Genomic DNA, 23,980 nt, shown 5'->3' with positions numbered 1-23,980 from the left:
CAAATTGAATCAAGATTTCTTTGATAAGTGCAATAGGCCTGCAAAAAACTATTTTTGAAATACTTCCATTTCATCTAGGTGAATTTTTGTTGGTTTGTGAGGTTTTTCTCCCTAAGAATATTATTTCTCAATACTATTGATCCATTATCATTAACTGAGTATCTAGAAAGAGTTTCAGATATTTTAAAAAAACATTATCAACTGAATCTCTTGATAAATAGACATTTTGGAAAGAAGACACACAGTCATGAGAGCTTGATCCAAGTGCTATTTTCACAAGTAAACCTGAATGAGGCAATTTAGGCTAGCAAAAACCATCAACTTCAAAACCTATTTGTTTATCTTAAAGTATTTTACTACTGGAAAAAGAAAAAAAATACTTTTTTTTGCCTTTAATCCCCCAAACTTCTTTATTTAAACTGAAGTTTACAAAGTATTAGCTCTAAGCTTCTGAACTGCATACTTGGAAATGTGTAGTTCTCTGGGCAGCTCACAAGACAGAGGGAAACACCCCTTCCTGACCATAAAAGGTCCGAGTGCATGTTCTCAAGCGGAAAATGTGTGGGATCTTATTTACAAACGTATAAATACATGCCATTCCTTTGCGCTCACAGGCACGGTTGAAAGCGAGCCAGAAAAGGAAGTACTAGCAACTTGATCTGAGATTTCTACTACATTTTGTCTGGCATGGTACCACTTCAGCCTGTATTTTCATAAATGTCTAATTATTGCAGTGAATAAGGTCAGAAAATACTGCCCAAATCTGAATAGTATTTTTCAGTTTGTGCTCCAAGCATCTATTTCCCTTCATTCCTCCCCCAACACCTTTACAGCCTCCTAAGGCAGAGACAGGAGACCTGGGGAAAAGGCTCAGGAGATCAGTAGTGGATCCAGCAGCAACCAAGAAATTAATCTCATAGCAAGCAGTTTTTCCTTTGGAAAGGGTTTCCAAAGAGCCACTGGCAATCAGCATGGCACTGGCACTGTCCTCAGGGACACCAGTCCCTGCTCTCAGCATTGCCTACCAACAGCCAGGCTTGGGTCATCGCAGGCTTGACTTAACAGGGTCATCCAGATTTCAGCAGAGCATGCATTAGGCTGTTCATGATTGCAGAATTCACTCATTCTCCCAAAACCCATTAGAGAGAAAAAAACAAAACAAATAATAGTTCAATTGCTAGGCTCTCCCTAAATAAGAAAGGCAATCTTGGAAATTATCCTTTAAATTATCTCAAATTAAATTACAAATAATTTTCCAGGGTAAATTTAAAGGTGACTTTCAATTCAACAATTTAAACAAAATAGTGCTGTGTCATCTTCTGCAGAATTTAAAAATACTACTAGAAAATAAGTATCTAGTTCTTATCCTGCCATCTCTACCTGACAAAGTTAATGAGGATTATCATTTGAGTAGGTGTTACTTATTCCATGCATAAGAATTGGAACTTCAGAGCACAGAAAAAAACAGAGGTAGACATGTTCTCTATTAATTTACTTTTCTAAGAATATTTGTTATTTTGGTTGCAGTCAAAGACCCCATTCCTAAATGTGGAATGGCATCCAAATGCTGGCTCCAGAGACAATTGAAAGATAGTTAGGTGAAGCATCTGGTATTCTAAAATGTTTTCCTTCACGTAAAAAACCCTAGAAAACATTGTGTTTAAAGAGGAGGGTGGAGTGGAAATCAATCACAGTGCACACACAAGGCAGACAAAGGTGGGGTTACCTCATGAGAGAAACTCAATATTGTAAACAAATAAAATTCAACTCTAAAATAGGGCAAGGAACAGGATGAGAAATGAGCAACTACTTTGCAATATCTTAATATCACTGGCCACACTGAAGAACCTGCTTACCCCAGGGGCAGGTTCTCCTGCAAACTAGGATCTGAAATAATCAGCAAGGACTAAAAAAAACCCAAACCCTTAAATCTCTTAATGCTCTTCTTAGGCAGAGGCATAATGGAGGAATAGGTTCCGACCATGAAGGTTTACGAATGAAAAAAATGTCTATGGGAAGAAAACCAAGGCTAAAACAAACAAAACACCACTTGACACCACAACCTCATGCTAGGAAAGAACACTTGAGAAAGTTTACTTTCCATTTTTACAGTCATCACCTGATGTACAGCATCTTTTACCCATATTAACAATGATATACTTGAAGTGGAACAATGAAATGTCTTGATGCTGTGAAATTTATAGCTTTGACTCGCTGCAGTCTCTATCACCTCCAGATCTGAGCACAACACAAAGCAATTTCGGAGCATCTTTCCCATGTGAGGAGCTGCTGTCTGTCCTACTGGGACAGGACTACATAGCTGAGAGGAAAACCTGAGTATTAAGAAGCTGAGGCAAAAGCATGGAAAACCAGAGAAAACACTATTACTGTGTAAATCCAGGGTCCACTTGTATCTTGAATACTACTTCTCAGTATTTTTGATACTCAAAATATCAGAAGATATATACTTCATGTGCATTTTTGCACATACACATGCATATTTGCTACAGGCAAACACACAAACACTCTGCAGAAGAACAGTGTGGCAGACCCAAGGCTTGAAGCAGCTGCTAGCTGAGGCTCCATGATAGCTCGTCAAATCTAAAAATCATAGGCAAAACCAAAGAGCAAGACGATGCTGAATAAAATGATCCAACAGTGTGCATGAAACAACCAAAATAAGATATTTACCACTTATGTGGTTAAGCTTTCTCACTAGAAATTGCAAATAGCAAAAGTTTACAAGATGTCAAAAGTCTCTCGGGCTACCAAACACTCAAATTCTGCCTGCAACTTCTAAAAATTTCTGACTCCTACAACACTGTAAGGCAGGAGAATAGTCCAGGGAATGATTGTTATATTCCATACTGGGTACTGTCAAAAAAAAACACATTGAGCCAACTGTACCTTTAATTTTGCTGGGAATAGCTGCTATTACCTTCTAGAACTTTCTCAGGGAATTGCTTTGGCACACAGGTTTCATTACTACCGCTTTCTTTTAATCTACAGTCTTGAGATCACAGCATTATATTTAACCTTATCTCTTCCTTTTGGACTCATTACCATTTGATGATATTCAAAATTCACATACTCCATATTTTAATTACATTGCCTACCTTTAATAAAATTGTTTCATCCTAAATACAAAGCACTTCTTTCTGAGTACAGTCAACCACATTTTTTTCTTGAATTCTCCTCAGCCTAATATCAATTATATAAGCTACCTACCACTAAGTTTTACTTATTTAAAAATATCCATATTTACAAGGTAAATTGATAATTCTTATTTAATTTTTTTCATGGTAAATAGGAGTCCTGTCTGAGTGAACTTCTTGATTTTTCTGCCCATAACTCTGTTCCATTTCCCTTCTCTTTCACAAAGATTTTAGTTCTGTTTTCAAGCCCTGGTTCCTATGGCTTACCCAAGTTTAAAATGAAATTTCACAAATGGACATTCAGTCAGATCTTCTACGTAAATATCTCAAAAAATACTAAAAAAGATCCAAAGTTGTGTAAAGTTGGGCAACAGAACAGCAACTACATTCTTAACAGATGTAAACGGTAGATAAGAACCTCAAAGCAGTTAATAAAAGGTTGCTCTAACTGCAGACTTTGTAGAGCAAGAAAATGAAGTGTTTAGAAAGGAATTTATGGGGACCAAAAGCAAATCTCCAATTTGATTTTGGTCAAAACTGTGCTGACCTGCAGCAACTGATAGGGGATGTCAGTCTCCATCTCAACCCCCCAGCATGAATGGGGGGAGAGAAAGGTAAAAACATAACAAAACAAGCAACAAAACCCTCACAAACAAATAAAGAAGAGCCTTCATGTCTCCACCAGTACAAGTCAAACAGATGTAAGTCAAGCAGAGTCTTCAAACCTTCTTCATCTAACGTTCTGTATTTATCTGAAAGCTTACTCAAGTAGTAGCTAAACCTAATTTCAGCCAAGATAAAAGAATAGAACCCCAACCTTGTGCTTTCAACTACAGGCTGCTCGTGCTTTGTTACTACCTAAATGATGCTGTGATACCAAGAAATATAACTGAAGTTTTACACTGAGAGACTGTCATTAAATTAAGTCCCTGGCAGCATTTTTGCCTCAAGGCAGTAATAAAAAGGTCTTCATGATCCTGGAAGATTTCTGTAGGTGCTTCAAGAAAGTTGTTGACAGTACCTAATATAGAGCTACAGCTTGCAGAGTGTATATTTAAATTGCATATGAATACAATTGTTGGAGGCGGCATCGTCATCATTAGATAACCCTCTGCAGAAAGATCAAGATGGTAAAATTCTGAAGCAAATGATGAGAAAGCTATGAAAAGAAAACAGAATTATATCTAACCGCAGAAATTAACAACATAAAAATATTTTATTTTACCTTAAAAAAGACAAGTATCTGAACCTATTTAGAGCTATTTTCTGGACACAATCTCTTTGAATGTAATATTGCTTAGTTGAACTGGTATTTGTAAATACAGGTTTGAAGAAGTAGGGAAAATATTGCACCTAGAACCAATGTACCAGATACTCTATTTATAAAGGAATAAAATTCAGAAAAGCTGAATTACATGCAGAAGGCTTCAGTTCTTCAGGAAATTTCTGAAGGAAATTTCAGAGCAGGATGAATTTTTTTTAAAAAAGGGTACCCACCTTAAAAATAAGACACAAATGTAATTTTCAGAGAATAAAAGCAGTTTCTTTGAATTAGATCTTGTTTGCTTACATACATTCTTATAATCTGCAAAGTATTACTACTTTTGTCTTGCTACTGTCGCTACTTTTGAAACACAGAGTTTATGGAACTGCAAAAGACAGCATCTTAGCAGTATCTCTTTCTCTAGTGAAAAGAAAACATTTATTCACATTACCTGGCTAAAAACCATCAATATCTTTCAAGGAAAAGATCTAGAGAAAAATTATTTACCAGATACGTCATTTTATTGGCCGTATTTTTTTTTAACCATCTTTCTTATGGTGCTTCTCTACTGTTTGCTGCCCAAAGTAACAGTAACAAACATCTTGATCCTTTGAGCAAATAATCCCATTGTGTTTATGGGGTGCTCTTTGTCATCAAGTCCTCTTGAACAGAGGGACTGATGATTTTTTGTTTTGTTCAGTCCTCAGGAACCGTACCCCAGACAACTCCAGTAGGACACCAGATCCTTCCCTCTCGCTGTTCTCTGTGACAGAAAGCAGATGCTAGCTGAGCTCTCAAACCCTGATGCCGACCATTATAACTTATTTCTGCAAAAGGTGATTCCAGAGGCTCCAGAGCTGCTCACAGGCAGAGAAATTACCAAAGCTCCTCTTCCTCCTGTTTTCTCTACCCACATATAAATACATATTTAACCATTTCTGATCAATATCTTTTTGGCAGGTGCAAGCTGCTGACCTTTCTAATCAAAAAAAAAACAACCATTTAACCACTGTCTGGTTTGCACACTATTTTGTTAGGGCTCAATTTATTTTAAAAAACTTCCAAATCACACACATCCACACCAAAAAAAAAAAAAATCAGGAAGAAGTGAAGAAGGGAAGCCTTGGATGCAATTTTATTTATCCTCAGAAACATTTCAAGAATTAAGAAATAATCCACTTAAAAAGTACCAGGAATAACAACAAAATAAAAGCTTGCAGTGAATCCATCTTGGCACCAAGGTGCCACTGAGCAGTTTGTTACATTCTCTCTGGCTTCAAGGACCAAGTTCCTAGTGGAAGCATAAGCACGTGCCAGAAAAGTAAATATATTGATAACTTTCAGACAGAGATACGGTTTTCCAACTGCCATCAGGTTTCATTTTTTAAATGCTTTGGTCTTGATTTTTAGAAGTATTACAATTTCCTCTTGTTTAAACTAATGACAACTATTGGTACAAAGCCATCCCTGAAAGCCACATTTACTTGCCACACAAAAGACAAGCAATTTCAAAGGCCGTGTCTGATATTTTAATTTTGGTGCACCACAAGAAAACCACAAGAAAATAGAGATTGCTTATGTTATGAATCCAATATTGATAAAAACCCCAAGCTCCTGCTACTTTATCTGTAGTTCATGAGACATATAAATGCTTACATGACACTGAAAAATGTTTTACCATGAAAAAACTGTAATAGCTGAAAGAATGTTCCTCACTTCACTCCCTGGAATATGAGCCCTGATTAACTACCTGTTTATACTACGAACAACACCATACAAACATAACATACACTGTTTGGAGTGTACAGCCCATCAAAAGATGTTACTAATGCTGAGGACAAACCAAGCCAGTATATTGCAGTGTTATGAATTGATCACCATCTTTTCTGTTTACAGCTTCATGTCCTGTACCAGTGAAAAATCTTCCAAATTCCCCTTTTAAATACTTCTACATGATGGAAGAATAAGGTGATATCAATCTAGCAGTATAAAATAGGTTCTTCATGCACAACAGGATGAAAAAAATAATTAACCCCATTCAGTAATCATCAAAGAAGAGCTACTGTGCTGGAGCCCTTTTGTTCATTCTTCTATTACAGAAAGGAAAAAGATACAGACAAAATTTCTATGCAGTGTTGTCACAGCATCTTGGTTTCTTTTGTTAACTTTCAACGCAGACTTTTCACATTTCTGTCTTTACCTCTCGACATATACCACTTCTTTATGCTTTAATGCATTTGATGTTCAACTAATCTGAAAACTGCATTTCTCCCTTCCCATTAAGGCAGAAGCACGGGGAGTTTTGTTACAGTTTTTATAAAATTTTTATCAAGAGCACACATATTTATGTCTGTCCATTAGTATTTTACTGTAAATGGAGAAGAGATCCTGTTGTTCAGCATACAGCTTGGATTCCTCAGCTAACTGAGTATAAGAAAGCATGATTAGCTTTTATCCTTCAAATACTATTTTACATAAATAAGCTTTAATATATTTTAACCATTATTAGTTTGTTGTTTTTTTTCCAGATAAGAAGAAATTCAGATGCAGTAAATGATTTTTATAGCTAGACAGGCACAGCCACCATAGCAAACATGATCACAACTGCTGAACTTTATTTCACACTTAATGGGCATAATCAAAAATCTGAAAAAGAAGTCATCAAGATATTTCCCTTTTCCAGGCTTTGAATTAATGGCAAGGTCTTGATCTTGCAAATGTGAATCATGTAATTTTTTCATTCTAACTAGATCAAATCACTTCCCAACTTCAGTGGAATTTCTCATACAAGGTCAAGCCTTTTTATGTATCTTAGGGAACAACTCTGCAATGCATCTTTGCATCTTTTAATTCTATCCAATGCAAAGTACTGTCAGTGGGGAAGTTCAGCTGGTAACACGCTATTTATAAAAAAAGTATACGTGCTCAGTAGGCATAATAAATTGTTAGTAAATATAATAGCATGGTTTATAGTAATTAGCAAGTTTAGAACTGCTTTTATGTTAAGGATTTGACCAAAGCAGGGACAGAAATTAATATTTTTGATAACAGCTTGCTTTTATTTAAGTATCTTACAAGATATCTTTTAAAGCAGACTTTGAGCTTCAAAGTAATGAATGTTCAGCAAATCAATGGAAAAAAAATAAAAGAGAAAAACAGCTACCTTTGAAAAATATTATATTTTAGTTGACTCTGAAGTCTTAAGTCAGCCAAGGGAATGCAGTAGAGGCAAAAATAAAAATTTTTTTTTAATGAATTAGTTATTAATGAAGGATCATGCACTTTAAAAAAAATCACAAGAACTAAAAAAGCCAAACAAAAAACTACGTATTTCAGAGCTATTTTTGAAGATCCTAAAGTAGGGCTGGGGAATAATGACTTAGAAACCAATAGCTCCTTTATTCTGTATTCAGTAGCAACATTTGTGTACACACAGATTCCAAAACCAGACGGTGTGAACCCTCTGCAGCCACACATTACCCCTCTGTGGAGTAGACAGCTCAATATGCAGCTTGGAGGTAGCCAATGATACACATGTTCAACAGCCACTATCGCCTGGAATTAAATGACTTTAAGAACAGTTGACATGCAGAAGAGCAGAGAAGACTCTGTTCTTCCCAAACCCAAGAAAATGAAAACAAAATGTAAATATTGTCACATCACCCAGCATTAGTTGATCTCCATGTACATGTAAAAGATTACTATTTAAGCTCTACACAATTTATTGAATGTTTGAGACCTGTTAACACACTGATAGGCCTTGAACTTGAATTCAGTCAAAATACTTTTTAGCTCCAATGTTCACCATTGCTTGCCCAAGCCAACTTAAGAGATTCTCGGATTCTCACTTTCTGAAAAACTACAGAGAACATATTCTCATCTGAAATGCAAATACTGAATATAAAGTTACCAAAGACTTCCTAAAACTGAAAAAATCTGAACAGGTCAACCTAGCCCAAGAACAAACCTCAAGAGAAAGAATGAGAACAAACATATATTAAGCACCTACGTACATAAAAATGTCAGAATACACCACACAAGTGAACCATAAATTTGAATAATTAAAGACCATCTACTGAGCAGCTGCTGCTAGAAAGAAATGTTGGGCTGTTAAAACTGTCCCTGAGAAAATGAAGACTCCCTTCTATAGGGAAACCTTTTTAAGTCTTTCAGATGAATCAGAACCATTAAAAAATTTGGGTGTTTTTCCCATACTGAGCAAGAGAAATCAACTTTATTCAAGGGCATTGATCCAACCTGCAAACAGCATTTTTAATATTAGATAGATCCCCAAACTTAAACTCAAGGAGAAGCTAAAAATCTTATAAACTCAATGGTAAGTGTTACATATACTACTAGCACATTGTAATTTCTTTCCCCAGTGAGAAAGTCTAACTGGGTCCAAATTTTGGTAATGTAACTACGATAAAAGCAATAACAATTTGGAAACATTTCTCTGCTACTTCCTTGAGTATTACCACTACACCAACCTCCAGATGCATCTTGACAAATGAGGCCAACCAGAGTTTTGTAAGATTCTTGCTGATAAGGCCTGCACATGCTTTAGAAACATATTTATCTTTCTACCTGACAACTATACAAAACCATCTTTTTCCCCACAAGCACTATGAAAATTTTGCAAATCAGGCAGGTATTTAAGCAACAGAGCTCTCTTTATTGTCATACTCTGCCAAGGTGTGGCATTCTTGAGGTGTTAGGCAATATCAGAAACAATCTCAGTGGTCTCTCTTCAAATGAAAATTATTGAACTCAAACTTTATGCCCATACTGTTTGGGCTCAGCCTGGGACACCCATTTCCATACACACATACCAGTTCTTGCAGGTACTGGGAACAGGTACAGAATAAAGATTCCCAAGGAAGAAACAAAAAAAATGGCTGTTCTCAGGATCTTATGCCAATCTTTCTAAAGGCTCTTAGGCAGATAGGTAAGGACTGGTGAAAGACTCAGCTATCACAAATTCAATCTGCATTTCAAAAGGAGTAACTACAAGGCTGCATTAGCACTACAGGCAAGTACTTTGTGACTTCTCATAACAAAAAGTACTGTGAGAAATATAGTGAGTGCTCAGCAGAATTTTTTGAGTATTTAAAGGCTCCAGTCTGCCTAAAAATATGCAGCACACCTTGGGCCTGCGAGTTTTGAATGACACAAAGAAAGCAAGGCCATCAAGAATCTTTAGCCATATTTTAAAATGCTAGACAAGGTCATATCCAACAGTTTAATCTCCTTTTATAGAGATAATGTTTGTTTTGGAACCATTACTTGTTAGCTGACAATTAAGAAGTTTCACCTCGCTTTCAGATCCACTATAATTTCACATGCAAAAGAAATTTTGGCAGGTATGAACCTCCCTGTGTAACAACAGACCAACTAAGTAGTAAGACATGGAAGTCTTGAAATATTAAGATAGAACACTTCCCCAAAAATTATTTTTGAAATGCAAATTGGCACCAATATACATACAAACCTTTTACACTTGACACTGATGCAACATTCATTCAAATCCCTTTCTGAAGAACTTCTTCAAATGCTGCACAGATATACACTTTCCAGGTAACAACTGCTAGTTCCACAGGCACATTATCAAGCATCTAAGAGATACCTCAACAGTTCTTTACTTAGCACTGTACATACAAATACAGAGCTTCACCCATGTACAGTTAATCACTTCTAACTCCAAACTCGTGCTTAGCAAAATTATTTTCTCTCTGAAACAATATGCAGATTTTAGTGCATGAAGAGTTATGAAAGGCAACTGAAGTTGCTTTGGTAGTAAGAAAGCAAGCATATCTCATGAGAAAGGAAGGACCCCATAGTAGCTAACACCAATATCCCTCCCCCAAACATGAGAAAATCGTCTATCCTTAGGCTTATATTTATATCAAAGCAAATAAACGACCCACAGAATGCATCTTAACATTCAGAAATCTTCGGTATCATATTTTTCACTCCTCTCCAACAAGTGATGAAGTGAGTCGGGAGGGCCTTGTGAGGCGACACACCATAGATATGATGTTCAGTGCTTCAATGAGATACAACACACATTTCTGTGACTAACACAGCATAGTTTGGATCACAGTCACTGCTGTTCTGTGCAAACCTATTAATACTGACAGAGCAGAGGGCCAAAACATTTGTTTTTTAATTGGTTCAGGCATGTTTGAATCCAGAAGAGAAACTCTTTTAGTTGATTTTCCCTGGGAATACTACAAAGTTCCACTATGGCGTCACAGTGTAACCATGAAGATGAAGAAAGGCTCCTCATTCACATAGAAAAATAACAAATCATAGTACTGAATTGTTCTCCTGCATCTTGGTTTTACTTTGAATGCACTGAAATGTTCAAAAACACTTTTTCTGAAAATTTGTCATCTGTAGTGTCAAAGGCATTCCTGGCAGAGGAAGAAAATCTTGTTGAGGGCAAAATACAGTCAAGATGACTGTAAAAACCTAATCCACACCTTTGAATTTGGACTGAATATCCATCAGTTAAACATCTTGTAAATGACCCAATTTGTTTACATGGCCCTGTAGATTTTTATGACTTTTCCATAAAGAAGTTATTACATCCATTCCTTTTATTTTGTTTTAGAGCATTTGAATGAGCCCCAGAACCACAAGCAAGCGAAACAGATTCTCTGCAGATGGAAGTGGCCTCATATAACTCCCCACTACCGGTGAAATAGTCAGAACACTTTCAGATTGGAAATGCCATACCTTCACACACAGCAAAAGAATTTCCTGGGCCACATGTCTTTTTTAATGTTTACCTACTGCATAAAATGAGTGCTGGTTTCCTTGTCAATCCAAGGAGGAACTTGGAGCCTCTAGGACTAATGCCTTGGATTGTTTGGAACAAAGGTGAGCACAGTTGGATGGTTGCAGAGAGAATAACACTGGCAGAGAAAAAGTAATAAAATAGAAAATAATAATAATCAAACTTAGATATTCTAGCTGCTTTCATACAATAGCTCATCCAATGAAGCTGCCTAGATAACAGTTTAGTAAGAGACTGGACAACTAAGCCATGTGAAAAAGACTATAATTCAAGATCACAATTGAAACAAAAGTGATATCGTGCATTAGTTCAGAAATAAGTACTTCTTCCAGCAAAGTCACTCTCTCACTTCATGTGCTTTTAAACAAATAATGCTGAAAAAAAGGTATAGAGAAATTAGGAGCTACAGATTAACAGGGAAGGTGTGCTAAGAGCATTTCCAAAATCATTTTTCCAGTATAAACTACTCCTCAAACATGACACTCCCTGGTATTTTACACACAAAAACTTATAACTTTGCTGATATGTGCCAAACTGAATAATGGTTTAAAGGCGTAGAATATTGAAACTACAAAAAGGGCACCACTCCTTTATCTTTTACTGCCTGAACCTAGTTTGAAGCCCATTTATCAGATTACAGGACCAATTCCCTAATTAACTGCACCATCTAATTCCTTGCCCCCCCCACCTTCTTACATGATTTATTGCCAATTCATAATAAGAATACTACAGCAGCAGCAATGTAAAAAGGAATTAAATGTACAGAAAACACAAGCAGCATTGTTTCTTCTTCCCAAGACATTCTTTGCTCTTCAGAGACAGGTTAAGGTTTCAAGAAATTCACATAAGGGTGGTAAGTGATCCAGCACTCAAAATTATCACTGGCTATGCCAGACATTTACTGAAGTTAGGAAGACCCCCCCCCGCTTTCCTTTAGTAGTGCTGTAGTATCATAGGGAACATATTAGGATAGGTACCCAACCAAAAGCATTGTTCATCTAGAAAACCAAGCCCTAAAAAATTAAAACCAAAGATTTTTAATTCCAGCCACAATGCTGGCAAAGTGCATGACCAAAGGAAAGCCCCAGCCTGCCTCCCTTTACCAAGCTTTATTCAGGATCAGTTGTACCCTCCCCTTCATGTGGAGAAATCAGCACAACAGTGATCAAACTGAGCCATGCCTTCATGCTGTTTTAATGCAGCTAATAACCAGTCTTAACTAACTCAAGGAGAAATTTCAGTGTTTTGGGCTTTCAGGGAGGTAGGAACCGAGGTGACCTTTAGCCTAGAAGAATCTCCTTAAAATGTCCATGTTGAAAATGATACCTTGAATTTACCACAAAATGTCAAGTTTAATAAATAATTAATGAGGATTAATTCACTAATAGGCACATTGCTGCAGGGAAAAAAAGTGTTATTGATTATTCCCTTGCAATTCTTATATTCGCCAGTGTAAAAGGACGCCACTTCATGGGAAATTTTCTTATTTCATTTCTCCTTCTGCTTGTATTGTATTAGATTAATTCATATCCTCTTTCACCAGCTCCAAACATCTGCATAAAAAAATGGCAGAAAGAAAATAATATTCCGAAAACAAAAGCAGCAACCATCACTGTGAAGATCCTCACTGCAGAGTTAACATGCATAGTCTTAAATTAGCTCACAAGAATGAGAATAACCACACAGTGAAATAATGATCCAGTGGCTCAAACAGACTAAGCTAAACAGCTGAGGAGTTCTTTTAACTTCAGCTGCAGCCAGCTCACATGAGAGTCTGGTCAGCAAAGGTGAAAGCACATTGCAATGGCTTGGGGTGGACTCAGGACTTGCGAGTTCCACAGTGGCAAGAAGCCAAGCAGGTTCCAAGACCAGGGCAAACATAAGGTCATGCCTACACAAGGTGAACACCAAAGTCCAAAACTGAGGGCACACTCAACAAAGATGCAATAGTTGGAAGAGAACTAATTAAGCTCAGAATAATAACCAGTACTTGCAAACCCTAACACAGATGGCTTGCTGGAGATCAAGGAATTAGGTAGGCTCTCTCTTTTGTTTACACTAGTTTTTAGTACTTCTTATACTGTCTGTGTGTAAGACTTTCTCCCAGAGCATCCAGAGTCCTGCCTTTTGTCACCCAGCCAGCCAAATGCTGTGGAAACTGATTAAGTTACAGAAATGTAGTGAAATGTGTTCATGTACACACACTTTGTAAAGATGAGGTGCCTTCACACATAAGACTGCTTAGCATGCTGTAGAATCATGAAATTAAACACAAATAGACCAATGTAACACTAAAGATTTGTTTGAAAAAATCTCAGTGGAATGATGTCAAGAAGAGGTGATCAGAAGACAGATGAACCTTAAGACTAGGATGTCTATGGATGGAGCTAGGAACAAATTTTCCAGGCATGGTCACCTTAAAATAGCACCCTACAGTCTAAGAAAGCCCCTTCAAAACACGCATTTATACTTCAGCTTCACAATAACACATTATGAATTTTCACTTACCTACTGGAATAAAAGCATTTCACATTCAAACACAAGCTGAAAAAATTCTCCCCAAAAGGGAATGGCAGGGCTGGGTCGGTTTTAACATGCAATTAATTTCTCAGAAACACTAAAACAACAAAGCACACATACAGACACTTAAGTGCTACTAAAACAACTATGTTTCTATGTTTAAGCCCTACTTCCTTTCTGTTCCAGTAACTTTTTCTAAGTCGCACTGGTTTCTGCTAAAGGGCTATATCTGTAAAGGCCAATTCTTAAGATGCTTACACACCAAGAAGTGTATTTCCCATGGCATGCACTTTGTGACTAAAAAGCAAAGGCATGGCTCTCTGGTAAAGCCAAGAGCTATCTATAAAGCAACTGAGGAGGCTCATTTCCCGATAAGGGAAGTGGGCTTGCTCAGCACATCCTCTTTCTAGCAATCAGGAACTGCCAGACACAGCAAAAAGCAAAAGCAGCAACCATCCAACAGAGACAGAAACCCCCCAAACCACTTCTATAATGCACAACCACTGCCATATGATGTAAACCAGTATGCTGCTATTACATGTTGCCTATGTAATAATTAAGACTCAAAGGGTTTGGATAAAATTGAAAGATATAAAAGACATTATGTTTATGTGAAGACAAAGTTCAACATAAGCTCTTTGGCAATATAGCTGTCCCTGACTCAAAGTATGCCTCATGTTTCTTCTCCATTATAAAACTCTGACTGACAGACAAACTAAACACCCCCCACACAACACGACATAAAGCTCTGAAGTCCAATCTGCAAACTTAATAAGAACTAGTTAATGCAAAAATAAGATTTTACACTAAATTCCATTCAAGATCCCATTTTAAACTAAATTCCATTTTACACTAAATTCCATTCCAACCCTAAAAAAATGCATGGACAGGTTGGAATGACTGCATATTTGGGAGAGGAAGTAAAAGTTCTGTGCTTTTAAAACCCTTATTTCACCTAACAGAAGAAACTGAGAGAAGCAACAGGACTAAGGAGAAGTCCCATGCATCACTATGCTGAATGACAAACAATATGCCAGAAGTCAACTACAAACACATGAAAAAAAAAATTTCTTCCTCTGAAATTTATTGTAGTGTTGAACTGCTTCTCTAATTTGTTACAATCTTCTGCTTAAAGTCAAAAGAGGATGTGCTGTAACTCATCACTTCCCAGGAAAACAGCTATAAAACATTTCAAAGCAAGCCTTGGACTAGGCAGAAATAGATTTAACTTGAGAAAAATTGCATCACTATCAAGTTTCCCTTTAGGTCACAAAACTTACCTATTATACTTCCTTATCTTCTCAAAACTAAGACAGTTTCTGCTACCCAGCAGTGGTCATTGGATTGTGCTGGCACTCTGCAATTCAACGTGAGCCAGTGGAAGTGGCAACACACCACGATAAAGTATCTTCAGTTATAAGAGATAATTTTGCAGTCAAATGATTGCCTTCAAGCAAAAGCACTGACATGCCTGTCTGTAAGGATTCCATGTGCTGCATCACTTGGACATCCACACATTTTTCTGATGTTCAGCCCAAATTAAAGGAACTTAATCAGAAACTCTGTTGTGATGCTGTTCCTCTCCCTGAAGTAACTGGGAGCTCTCTTTGGAGACACACAAATCAGGGAATCCTCTATGTGGGTGTGGCAGGCCACACACACTTTGAGGTGATGAGACAATCTTCCTCTGGCACTTCAGCTACTCACTCAGTTCCAGCTGCATCCACCAACTTTTCCCAAGGATGGCCTGAAATATGCAAGTCTCAAGCTCTCTCTCAAGGACACATTTATGTGTTTGGTTGTTTTAAGCTACATAAATCTTTGCCATTCCAGAAGATTTAAGAAATAGATTATGAAGTGTTCAGTTAGTGAAACTTATTATTAGGAGTTTCTATTCATGTGGAGGAAGAAGAAAACCAAGCTAATTCCTTTTCAGATCTGTGAAAAGACAGATCATGACTGACACAATACCTGTGCTGCAGAATTGACAGAAATCAAGTAAGAGCTTCAGTTTTCTAAGATTTACTTCAGCAACTCTATTTACTGCAGTTCATTAATTCACTTGAAACTGACTACTGGAAAATGAGTCTTTTTAGTTGGTCCTGGTGATTTTCTAACTGACCTAAGGTTCTCAGCCTTCTGAAGTCATTCAGTACTACACTTGAAACGTGCACACCACATAAACTGTACACAGCATTGCTCCTGGCTTCCAAGAGTAGTTTTTGCATTATGTTCTATAGATACACTCGTATTTCTCATAGAAAATGTAACAGCTGATAGCTTAGCAAAAATTACTTTAAACATTTACTGCATCCTGTTCTAAGGCAGCCAAGAAAATAGATCTTAGATTCTCCTGCCATCCCATGTTGTAACCAAATCCAGATTAAGCTCATAACACCACATAAGCAGGTGCACTCAAGACTACCAGAGTTGAGTCACTAGAATTAAGTCATTCACAGTACTCAACCTACCAATAGCTCCCTCAGACATTTCTGAAGCTACAGAAACGGCATGAAGACACTATGTCAAAAAATGCAGTCAAAAGTAGATAGAAATGAAGCAAGAAAGTAGAAGTGAACCATCTAATTAATCAAATTCAATATAAATTCATTCAGTTTTGTGATTTAATAGAAATTGAGCATTCAATTTTTTTTTCACTCCTTGCTTCAATATGGAAAAATGGTAGTAAATATATCAAAGAACCATAGGAGAAATGATAAACCCACCTAAGTATGAAAAATCCTTCAAAGCATAACCTGACAAAGAATTGTATAAATGAAATCCACCTAGATAAATGGGAGCCTCACTACATGCACTATTTACTACTACTTTACTTTCCAGAAAACTGCTGCATAAACTTCTTTGATCCTCCAGATGATTATTTACTAAGTGGAATAAAATAAAAGCATTAAATATAAATAGGATTTTTTTCATAGAAATCACATAAAACCCCTTCCTGTCAAGCAGAATGACATAAAACCAGTTCATAAAGAAAATCTCACTATAACAGAGGGCAGGCAAATAAAAACATGGTGATAGTTTTAAGTGGTTTCAAATGGAGCTACGCTGGCCCCACAACAACCAACACACTGAATTTACAGGAGGTACCACCAAAACACTGTGTTCTAACATATTTAATTTACAACTGCAAAAATACATTTTCACTAGGAAATTACCACCTAAAATAATATTCACTGTGCAGCCAAAACAAGAGAGCTTGTTATGCAAACAATTAGCAAATAAATCAAGTCAAATTGTAATTCTGAAGTTAATATCATTCAGTTATTAAATAAGTGAATATTAGTTAATCCTTAAGCATGCGCTTACCCTTTGAAACACAAGTAGTCCCACTGAATTAATAACCGGTCACAGGCATCTTCAGCATCACCTTGAAGCAATAGCTATAGCACCCGTGCGTGCAGCTGAGTAACACTGTAATCCATTCTACTGCAAAACTTCTTGGCCACTTAGCAGTTTTACAAGTTGAGGACAGAATTTTTATTTGTAGACTGCGTGAGTAAAAAATCTCCCTCTCTCTCCTGACCAGAGATTATTTGGCACATGAACAGCAATATCTCATTCTCATACTCCGGGGAGTTTTAACCTGCCTCTAGCTAAAAGCTGTACAATCTTTAGATTGCAGCACAGTGTAAAAATCACTCTAATTAAATCAAGTAAGAACTGGTTTGACTAGTGTTACTGATCCCCCAAATAATTAAAATCAGTTAAGAAAAGTCAGAGGTTGGTACTTAGCTATACTTAAACTTGTGCTAATTTTTATAAGTAAATTTTGCAATTGAACAACTATAAAGCAAACATAAAGTAAGCTACAAGAGGAACCTGCACTAACTACTACACAATAGTTTCAGAGCTATTTTTTAAATAAAATTTCTCCTGGCTTTGCATTTGTTCTAAGATGTAGTGACTGTATCTTAGAGCATGCCAAATTTCATTACAAACCATTTGAAGCCTGACCTAAGGCAGCTGCATTTCTGATATATGTGAACAGAATCTAGTTTGCACTGTCACCTATACTTACACCTATTTACGCTAGTTTTGCTTCCATGCTGTATGATCTACCTTTTACACCATTGTGCTCCCATTGTTGCACCCTGGAGGCCTTTCAGGGCCCAGCTGCATTATCCTGGAACAAACCTTTTAGAGGAGACTGACAGCATAGCAGCTTACTTTCCAGTCCTGACAAAGTTAAAGCAAAGCAATGACAATAATCTGTGTGTTGATAAGCTCCATATGCACACCATGCATTGAGAGAAGGCAGCATAACAGCATAAGACATCTCAATATATAATTGCCAAGCCCATTTTGTCACAAACTGGTGCCCTAAAGCCTCTAAACACCAGGTAGGATGGGAAGGGGTAGAAAGTGAGTGATTTCTCACACAGAGCAGATAATTTCCTGTACTGTGCACAAAGTCTGATTGGTTTCCTGTCAGAATAGCATGGTCTCCAAGTCTTTTGATCACTTTCCTCTGGCCCTTCACAGTTGCTCTGATTAGAGATTGATCCCCATGCTGCTCTTTGATCAGCAGCTCCAGCAGTCTGCAGGTGCCATATATCATCACATTAACAGGCCACAGCAGTATTAATCTCCCCCTTTTAAATTTATTAGTCCACTGCATATTCTACCCACTCACAGAGCACTAGCAGAGGTCTCTGAAACTTTGCTTTCTATTAGAAGATATGACGTAGAATACTTTTATCTGGGGAGTCCCAAGTTCAAAGTTGAGAGAATTGAATTAGCCTCGAATCTGAGTTTCTGCTTTATTTCATTACAGTTCAGAGAGTTTTGAGAGCTCCCAGCTTGGCCTTTTGTGTTGGTTTGTGCCCAGGGAGAAAGCTTGTTCTAGCTGACATGCTAAGTACTAAGTTTTTCAAACACACCCCCCTGCCCCATACATTAAACACCAGGGCTTCCACGAATGCATGCTAACAGCATTAATTTTAGATATTCTACAGTAAGTGTGGTTTCATGCAGTATATAACATTACAGTTTGTAAAGTATTCTTTAAAATGACTTCATAATAGCAGATCAAGAGGAAAGGCGCTTAAAAATCTGAATAATGTAAATCATATGGAGTTCAGAGGCTAAGCAAATTACACACCCCGAAGCTGCCCTTGCTGTATGAAAGGAGTCTTTCTCCAGCTCTGCGCAGCCCCAGCCCAGGGGAACTTGCATTTGAGAGTTTTCTAAACATTTCAGGTACACTTGAAAGTTGAAAGTAATTCTCATTTCCTATGCAGGATTAGCTCGTTTCCAGCCCGTACAAAATACCACTCATTCACGCACAGACACAAAAACCCACCCCCCGAGAGCGAAGCATTTTAGGGTACAAAGGTGCGGGATCCCTGTCGGGTTTAGGTTGTTCTCTGGTTTGTTTGTTTGTTTGTTTTAGCAGGGCGAGGCGGCGGACGGGAAGGGGACACATTTTGCACCTCAAGTACCGCAGAAGTGGAGCCGCCGGGCTCCCCCCGCGGCCGCCGAGCCGCTGCTGCCCTTTTACCCGGAGCCGGCGGGCAGAGCCGCGCTGCCCCCGCGCCCACCACCCGCGGCGGGAGGAGAGGAGCGAGAGGAGAGGAGAGGAGCCGAGAGCTCCGCTCCGCGCCGGCCGGGCGCCCGCCCCCGCCCTGCCCCGGGCTGCGCAGCGGCGGGCGCTGCGGCTCCTTACCGTTCTGCTCTTTGGCGCCGGAGAAGGCGAACTTGCTGCTGAGATCGGACTCGGCGACGGCCCCCTGCCTCCGGCCGGCCAGGGCAGCTGTCAGCAGGAGCAGCCCGAGGAGGAGCATTGGGCCGGCGGGGCGAGGGGCTCCGGCACAGCAGGCACTGGCGGCGCGGCACCGAGGCCCGGGCGTCTCTCAGCAGCGCCCGGCGCGGGCTGCGCCGCTGGGGAGAAGGCAGCACTGAGCCTGCTCTGGCAGCGGAGAATTGCAGGGTAGTTTCCACATAATCCCATCCAAAACTTTTTCCTAGAGCCCTTTTCTGTGTCTCCAAGTTTTGTTTTCCTTTAGCTTCTTTTTTTTTTCCCTCTCTCTCTCTCTCTTAAAAAAAAAAGAAAAAGGATCAGAGGAAAATCTGGACCTAGACCAGCTTCCCAAGGACTAAACAATCCGTGGCCGTGGCGGGCGGGGGTCGGAGGAGCCGGGGCTGGCGCGGGGCCGCTGTGCCGGCGCGGAGCAGCGCGCACCTGTCAGGCGGAGCGGGGGGGGGGGGGGGCGGGCAGCCCGCGCTCACACACCAGCGCTTCCCTCGCCCGCAGCTCGCCGGCCGCGCTGCCAGCCCGGGCCCTGCCTGCCGGCTCCCCCCTCCCTCCCACGCCCGCCGTCCCATCACGGCGAGGGCGGCACCTGGCGCGGCCGTTTACGCCCCGGGAAGTCGTCGGGGGGAAGAAGGAGGCTGGCGGGCGGCCCCCGCTGCTGCCCCTCTCCTGCGGCCAAGTGGCGGCGCAACAGGTGCTGGGAAGGGAACCGGGGCGGGCTCCCCCAGCACCGTCTGGCCCCACGGCTCCCTCCGCCGTCCCCCGAGGAGGACCCGAGGTCACCGCGGTCCGCAGTCGGTTTGTGTATTTGGTAATTAGGGCGAGGTGCTGAATTACCACTATTTGTTTACTGGGTTGTTATGATGGTAATTGGGTTTGTGCTTGAAAACTTGATGCTTGGGTAAACGTTTCATCTAAAGGATGCCCTTAAAAATTGTAGTTTTTAAAACACTGAGAGGTTTTAAAAACTCTCTGAATATTTTTTGTTTTTTCTTTGCTTGTTTGGGTTTGTTTGGTTTGGGTTTTTTTGTACTAGAAGTTGTTTTGGTTACCCTGAACTGGGACGTCTAATAGTTACATAAGCAGATGAAAACGTAGGCTCAACTCTTTGTAAGTGTCCAATTTGTTCCAATACGAGGTGAGGTAAAGCAGATAGGATTGGGCTCCTTTTTGCTGTTTCACCAGAAACCAGAACTGAGATTATGCCAAGGATTATTCCCCCATTGATGCTGGTGAGGACTAAAAGGACTGATGATATTCAGCACCCATGTAGATCTTTGCTAGAGATGTCATTTTTAGCTTGCTAGTGGACTTGAACTGTGGCTGTGTGGTGGATCTGGGTAACGAGGCCAAACACTAACTGGATACCAGGAAGGCAGAGGAAGCAATAAGGACAAATCTCTTTGTCTTGATTGAGAAGTTTTGGGAGGGTTTCTTAAATTTTTAACTTCAGCCCCCAAAGTTCTAAAGTTGTTTCAGGGCTGGATGGGGGACCCATACAGCCTTAAATATTTTTGGGGGGTCTATATAGCCATGATACGTGCAAGACGTACAAGAGAGAAACTGAGTCTGCGTTGCCAGAGTCTCAAGCACGTACTAAATAAATTTCTTATCCTTTGACCTAGCTCTTTCCATTATATAACTGAGCTGTTTCTTTGCCTCAGCCAGAGTAACCCTTGAGACAGTGATAAACAACCCCTCTGTTCCTAATAAGTGACATATTTCCAGTAGCAACTGAAAGCTGTCCAGCCAAGCTGGGCTGTCTTCTGAAAAGCAGACTTGGAGCATACCGTAAATAGCAACCCTTCACTTAGAGAGCATGAAGACAGAAATGTACTGCGCGAAGCAGACTATGTAGTTACTTTTGTTATTGTTATCCTTATAATTTTTTTGGCTTAACTGTTGTTATTTTTAAATGGAAATAAAAATAACATGTACAACTTTCCAAGTCTCCTACCCTGATGATTACAAGCAGTGTTTTGGGTTTTTTTTAATCAAATAAATGAAGTATTACACTGTAGCTTAACCTTCATTGCCTGCAGATTTTGTGGGATTCTTTGTATTTTGGAGTACTGATGGCAAGGTCACTCTGAAAATCATGGACCTAATGTCTTACACCGAGTACATGAAAAATAAACTATCCATTGAAAAATCTAGGCTGCATCAGACCAGGGTTTCATCTGGAGGTGCTGGGGCATGCCTGGAGAAGGGCAATGGAGCTGGTGAAGGATCTGGAACACAAGCCTTATGAGGAGTGACTACAAGATCTAGGGTTGTTTAGCCTGGAGAAAAGGAGCCTCAGGGGAGAGACTCTATTGCTCTCTTCAGCTGCCTGAAAAGGAGGCCGCAACAAGGTAGGGGTTGCTCTCTTCTCCCAACTAATAAGCAACAGAACAAGATGAAACAGCCTCAGGTTAGGTCAGGGGAGGTTTAGATTGGATATTAAGGAAAACGTCTTCACAGAAAGGGTTGTGACGCATTGGAACAAGCTGCCTGGGGAAATGGTGATCATGACTCCTAGAGGTGTTTAAAAGATATGTAGATATGTCACATAGGAACATGGTTTAGTGGTGGTCTTGGCAGTGCTGGGTTTGTGGTTGTACCTGGTCATCTTGGTCTTTTCCAACCTCAATGATTCTACAGTTCTGTGGTCCTGGCTCAGGCTTTTCAAAGGAAAATGCAAGAACCCACATAGTGGATGAATATGGAATAACAGTGCCTAGGGAGGAAGCTTCCATTCTAAACCTATTGTAATTAAAGGTCAGGGTATATTTTTGATCATTAAAGCTTTACTTCTCTAGAAAAATACTTTTGTTGCAAATTCCACCCAAAGTATCACATGTGGTAATCTGTATCCTTAAATATGTCCAATCTTCTCTGAAATTCATGCTAAGCATTTATCACCAGCTATGTTTATTTTTAATGTTATTGCTCTCCAGTTTCATCAGGTATATATATGTGCTTGAGTTATGAAAATAGATAATTTATGTTTTCTTTCTTTAACCTCTTCATCTTCTGTGTCACTGCTGTATCACGTCCTTTGCCAGCTTGGCATTTTTACTATGGTTTTCACATGAACACCTCTATACTTTTAAGGCTTCTCAAGTACCATCTGTTTTTGTTGTGTTTTATTTGGGGTGGGACAAACAAAACATGACATTCCAAGGGAAGGCTTAATCTAGCATTACATAGTGAATGAAAATAGAATGTTTCATTGTATATATTATCCATGTTCATGCCTTCAACTTTTTATATTATCCACTCATGTAATAACCCACAGAAGTATTGACATTAAAAAAGTAAATGTCTAGGTAATTATGACAAACTAATGTATATGTAGTTCAGATAATTCCTGCCAGTGCATATTGCATTGCCCATACTTAATTTCACTGGCGATCACAGTGCCAATACAGCTAAAAGTTCTGGTGACTCAATGCCCAGTACAAATTTCTTTGGATATAATTTTTTTCTACATACATTATAAATATTTTTAACTAGAGCTTTAAATAGAGCTTTATGTTCCTAGGCTTTCTCCATTATTAGATTTGCACTTCAGGTTTTTTCTTTTTTATCAGTTACCTCATCATAACTCAACTCACAATTATTTAGTTGGCACTCTGTAGTCTTTCAAAGACTTTTTTTCCCCAAAAGTTTTGTACTGTAGTCTATAATGTGTGCCTCAAGTATTTTTCAACTTAAATATTGCAACAGATGTTTCTCTGTTTTTGAATATTGCAAGATTCAAATTGTCTGAGATGCCAGCTTTGCTCTGTAGAATAGCCTCACTGATTTGACATATTTTCAGATTGTTTTATGACTGTTTTTTATCATCCTCGTTTAGAACTATCTTTAAAGGAGTATTTCTTTTACTTGAATAAAATTTGAACTATCTGGATTATCCCATGGGAATTTATTGTGTTGAGACTTAGCACCATAGAAGGGAACAGAAATTTGGCCTGTTAGGATATCAGAGACTTAGTATGATGCTGTATAGCCTTCCTGAACTATAAATATCCTTGAAATGAAAAGGCATTCTCTCTATTATTAACTGAAAGGGTTACCGTTAAAAACCACATTCATTCATCACGCAATCTTCAAAACCTTCACTTACATCAGAAAATAGATTTCCTCACACCAAAGTCAAAATAATATGGTCATAGTGCCAACAGAGGTGGACAGTTACACGTGCTCCACACTTTGTCCCTTCACCACTTTGCACAAAGAAAGGTTCCCATTACATCTGGAAGTGGGCTGGAACTGGCAAGGTGCATAGATGCACTTAAAGACTACCCTTTATGGTTTGAGCTGATGCCAAGAGATATGGACTGATTTCAGGGAGCTCTAAATACCCAAGTTCTGTGAGGAAGTGTACTATTTCCTTTTCCTAATATGCTGTTTCAGAAATACCCTTTTCCCCTCCAAAAGCTTTGCAATGACATAAGTATTTCTCTCATGAGAAGGAATAG

The 23,980-nt window shown here is 39.0% G+C and overlaps 1 protein-coding gene across 1 annotated transcript in view; it reads right to left on the bottom strand.

The window, feature by feature from the left end:
- PDGFC (platelet derived growth factor C) overlaps positions 1 to 19,943 on the bottom strand; it is a 121,775-nt gene extending 101,832 nt beyond the window's left edge. The window contains exon 1 of the mRNA XM_005517579.3: positions 19,428 to 19,943. Within this exon, the coding sequence (XP_005517636.1) occupies positions 19,428 to 19,545 (118 nt within the window). The 5' untranslated portion in view covers positions 19,546 to 19,943. The remainder of the gene's footprint in view (positions 1 to 19,427) is intronic.
- Positions 19,944 to 23,980: the final 4,037 nt, after the last annotated feature.

Source organism: Pseudopodoces humilis, chromosome 6 (assembly GCF_049639895.1).
Source record: "Pseudopodoces humilis isolate 2021_Gansu_Grassland_sample_001 chromosome 6, ASM4963989v1, whole genome shotgun sequence".
NCBI classification, from domain to species: domain Eukaryota; kingdom Metazoa; phylum Chordata; class Aves; order Passeriformes; family Paridae; genus Pseudopodoces; species Pseudopodoces humilis.
Note: the sequence above shows the minus strand (reverse complement) of the source record. Positions and strands in the feature narration are given on the sequence as shown.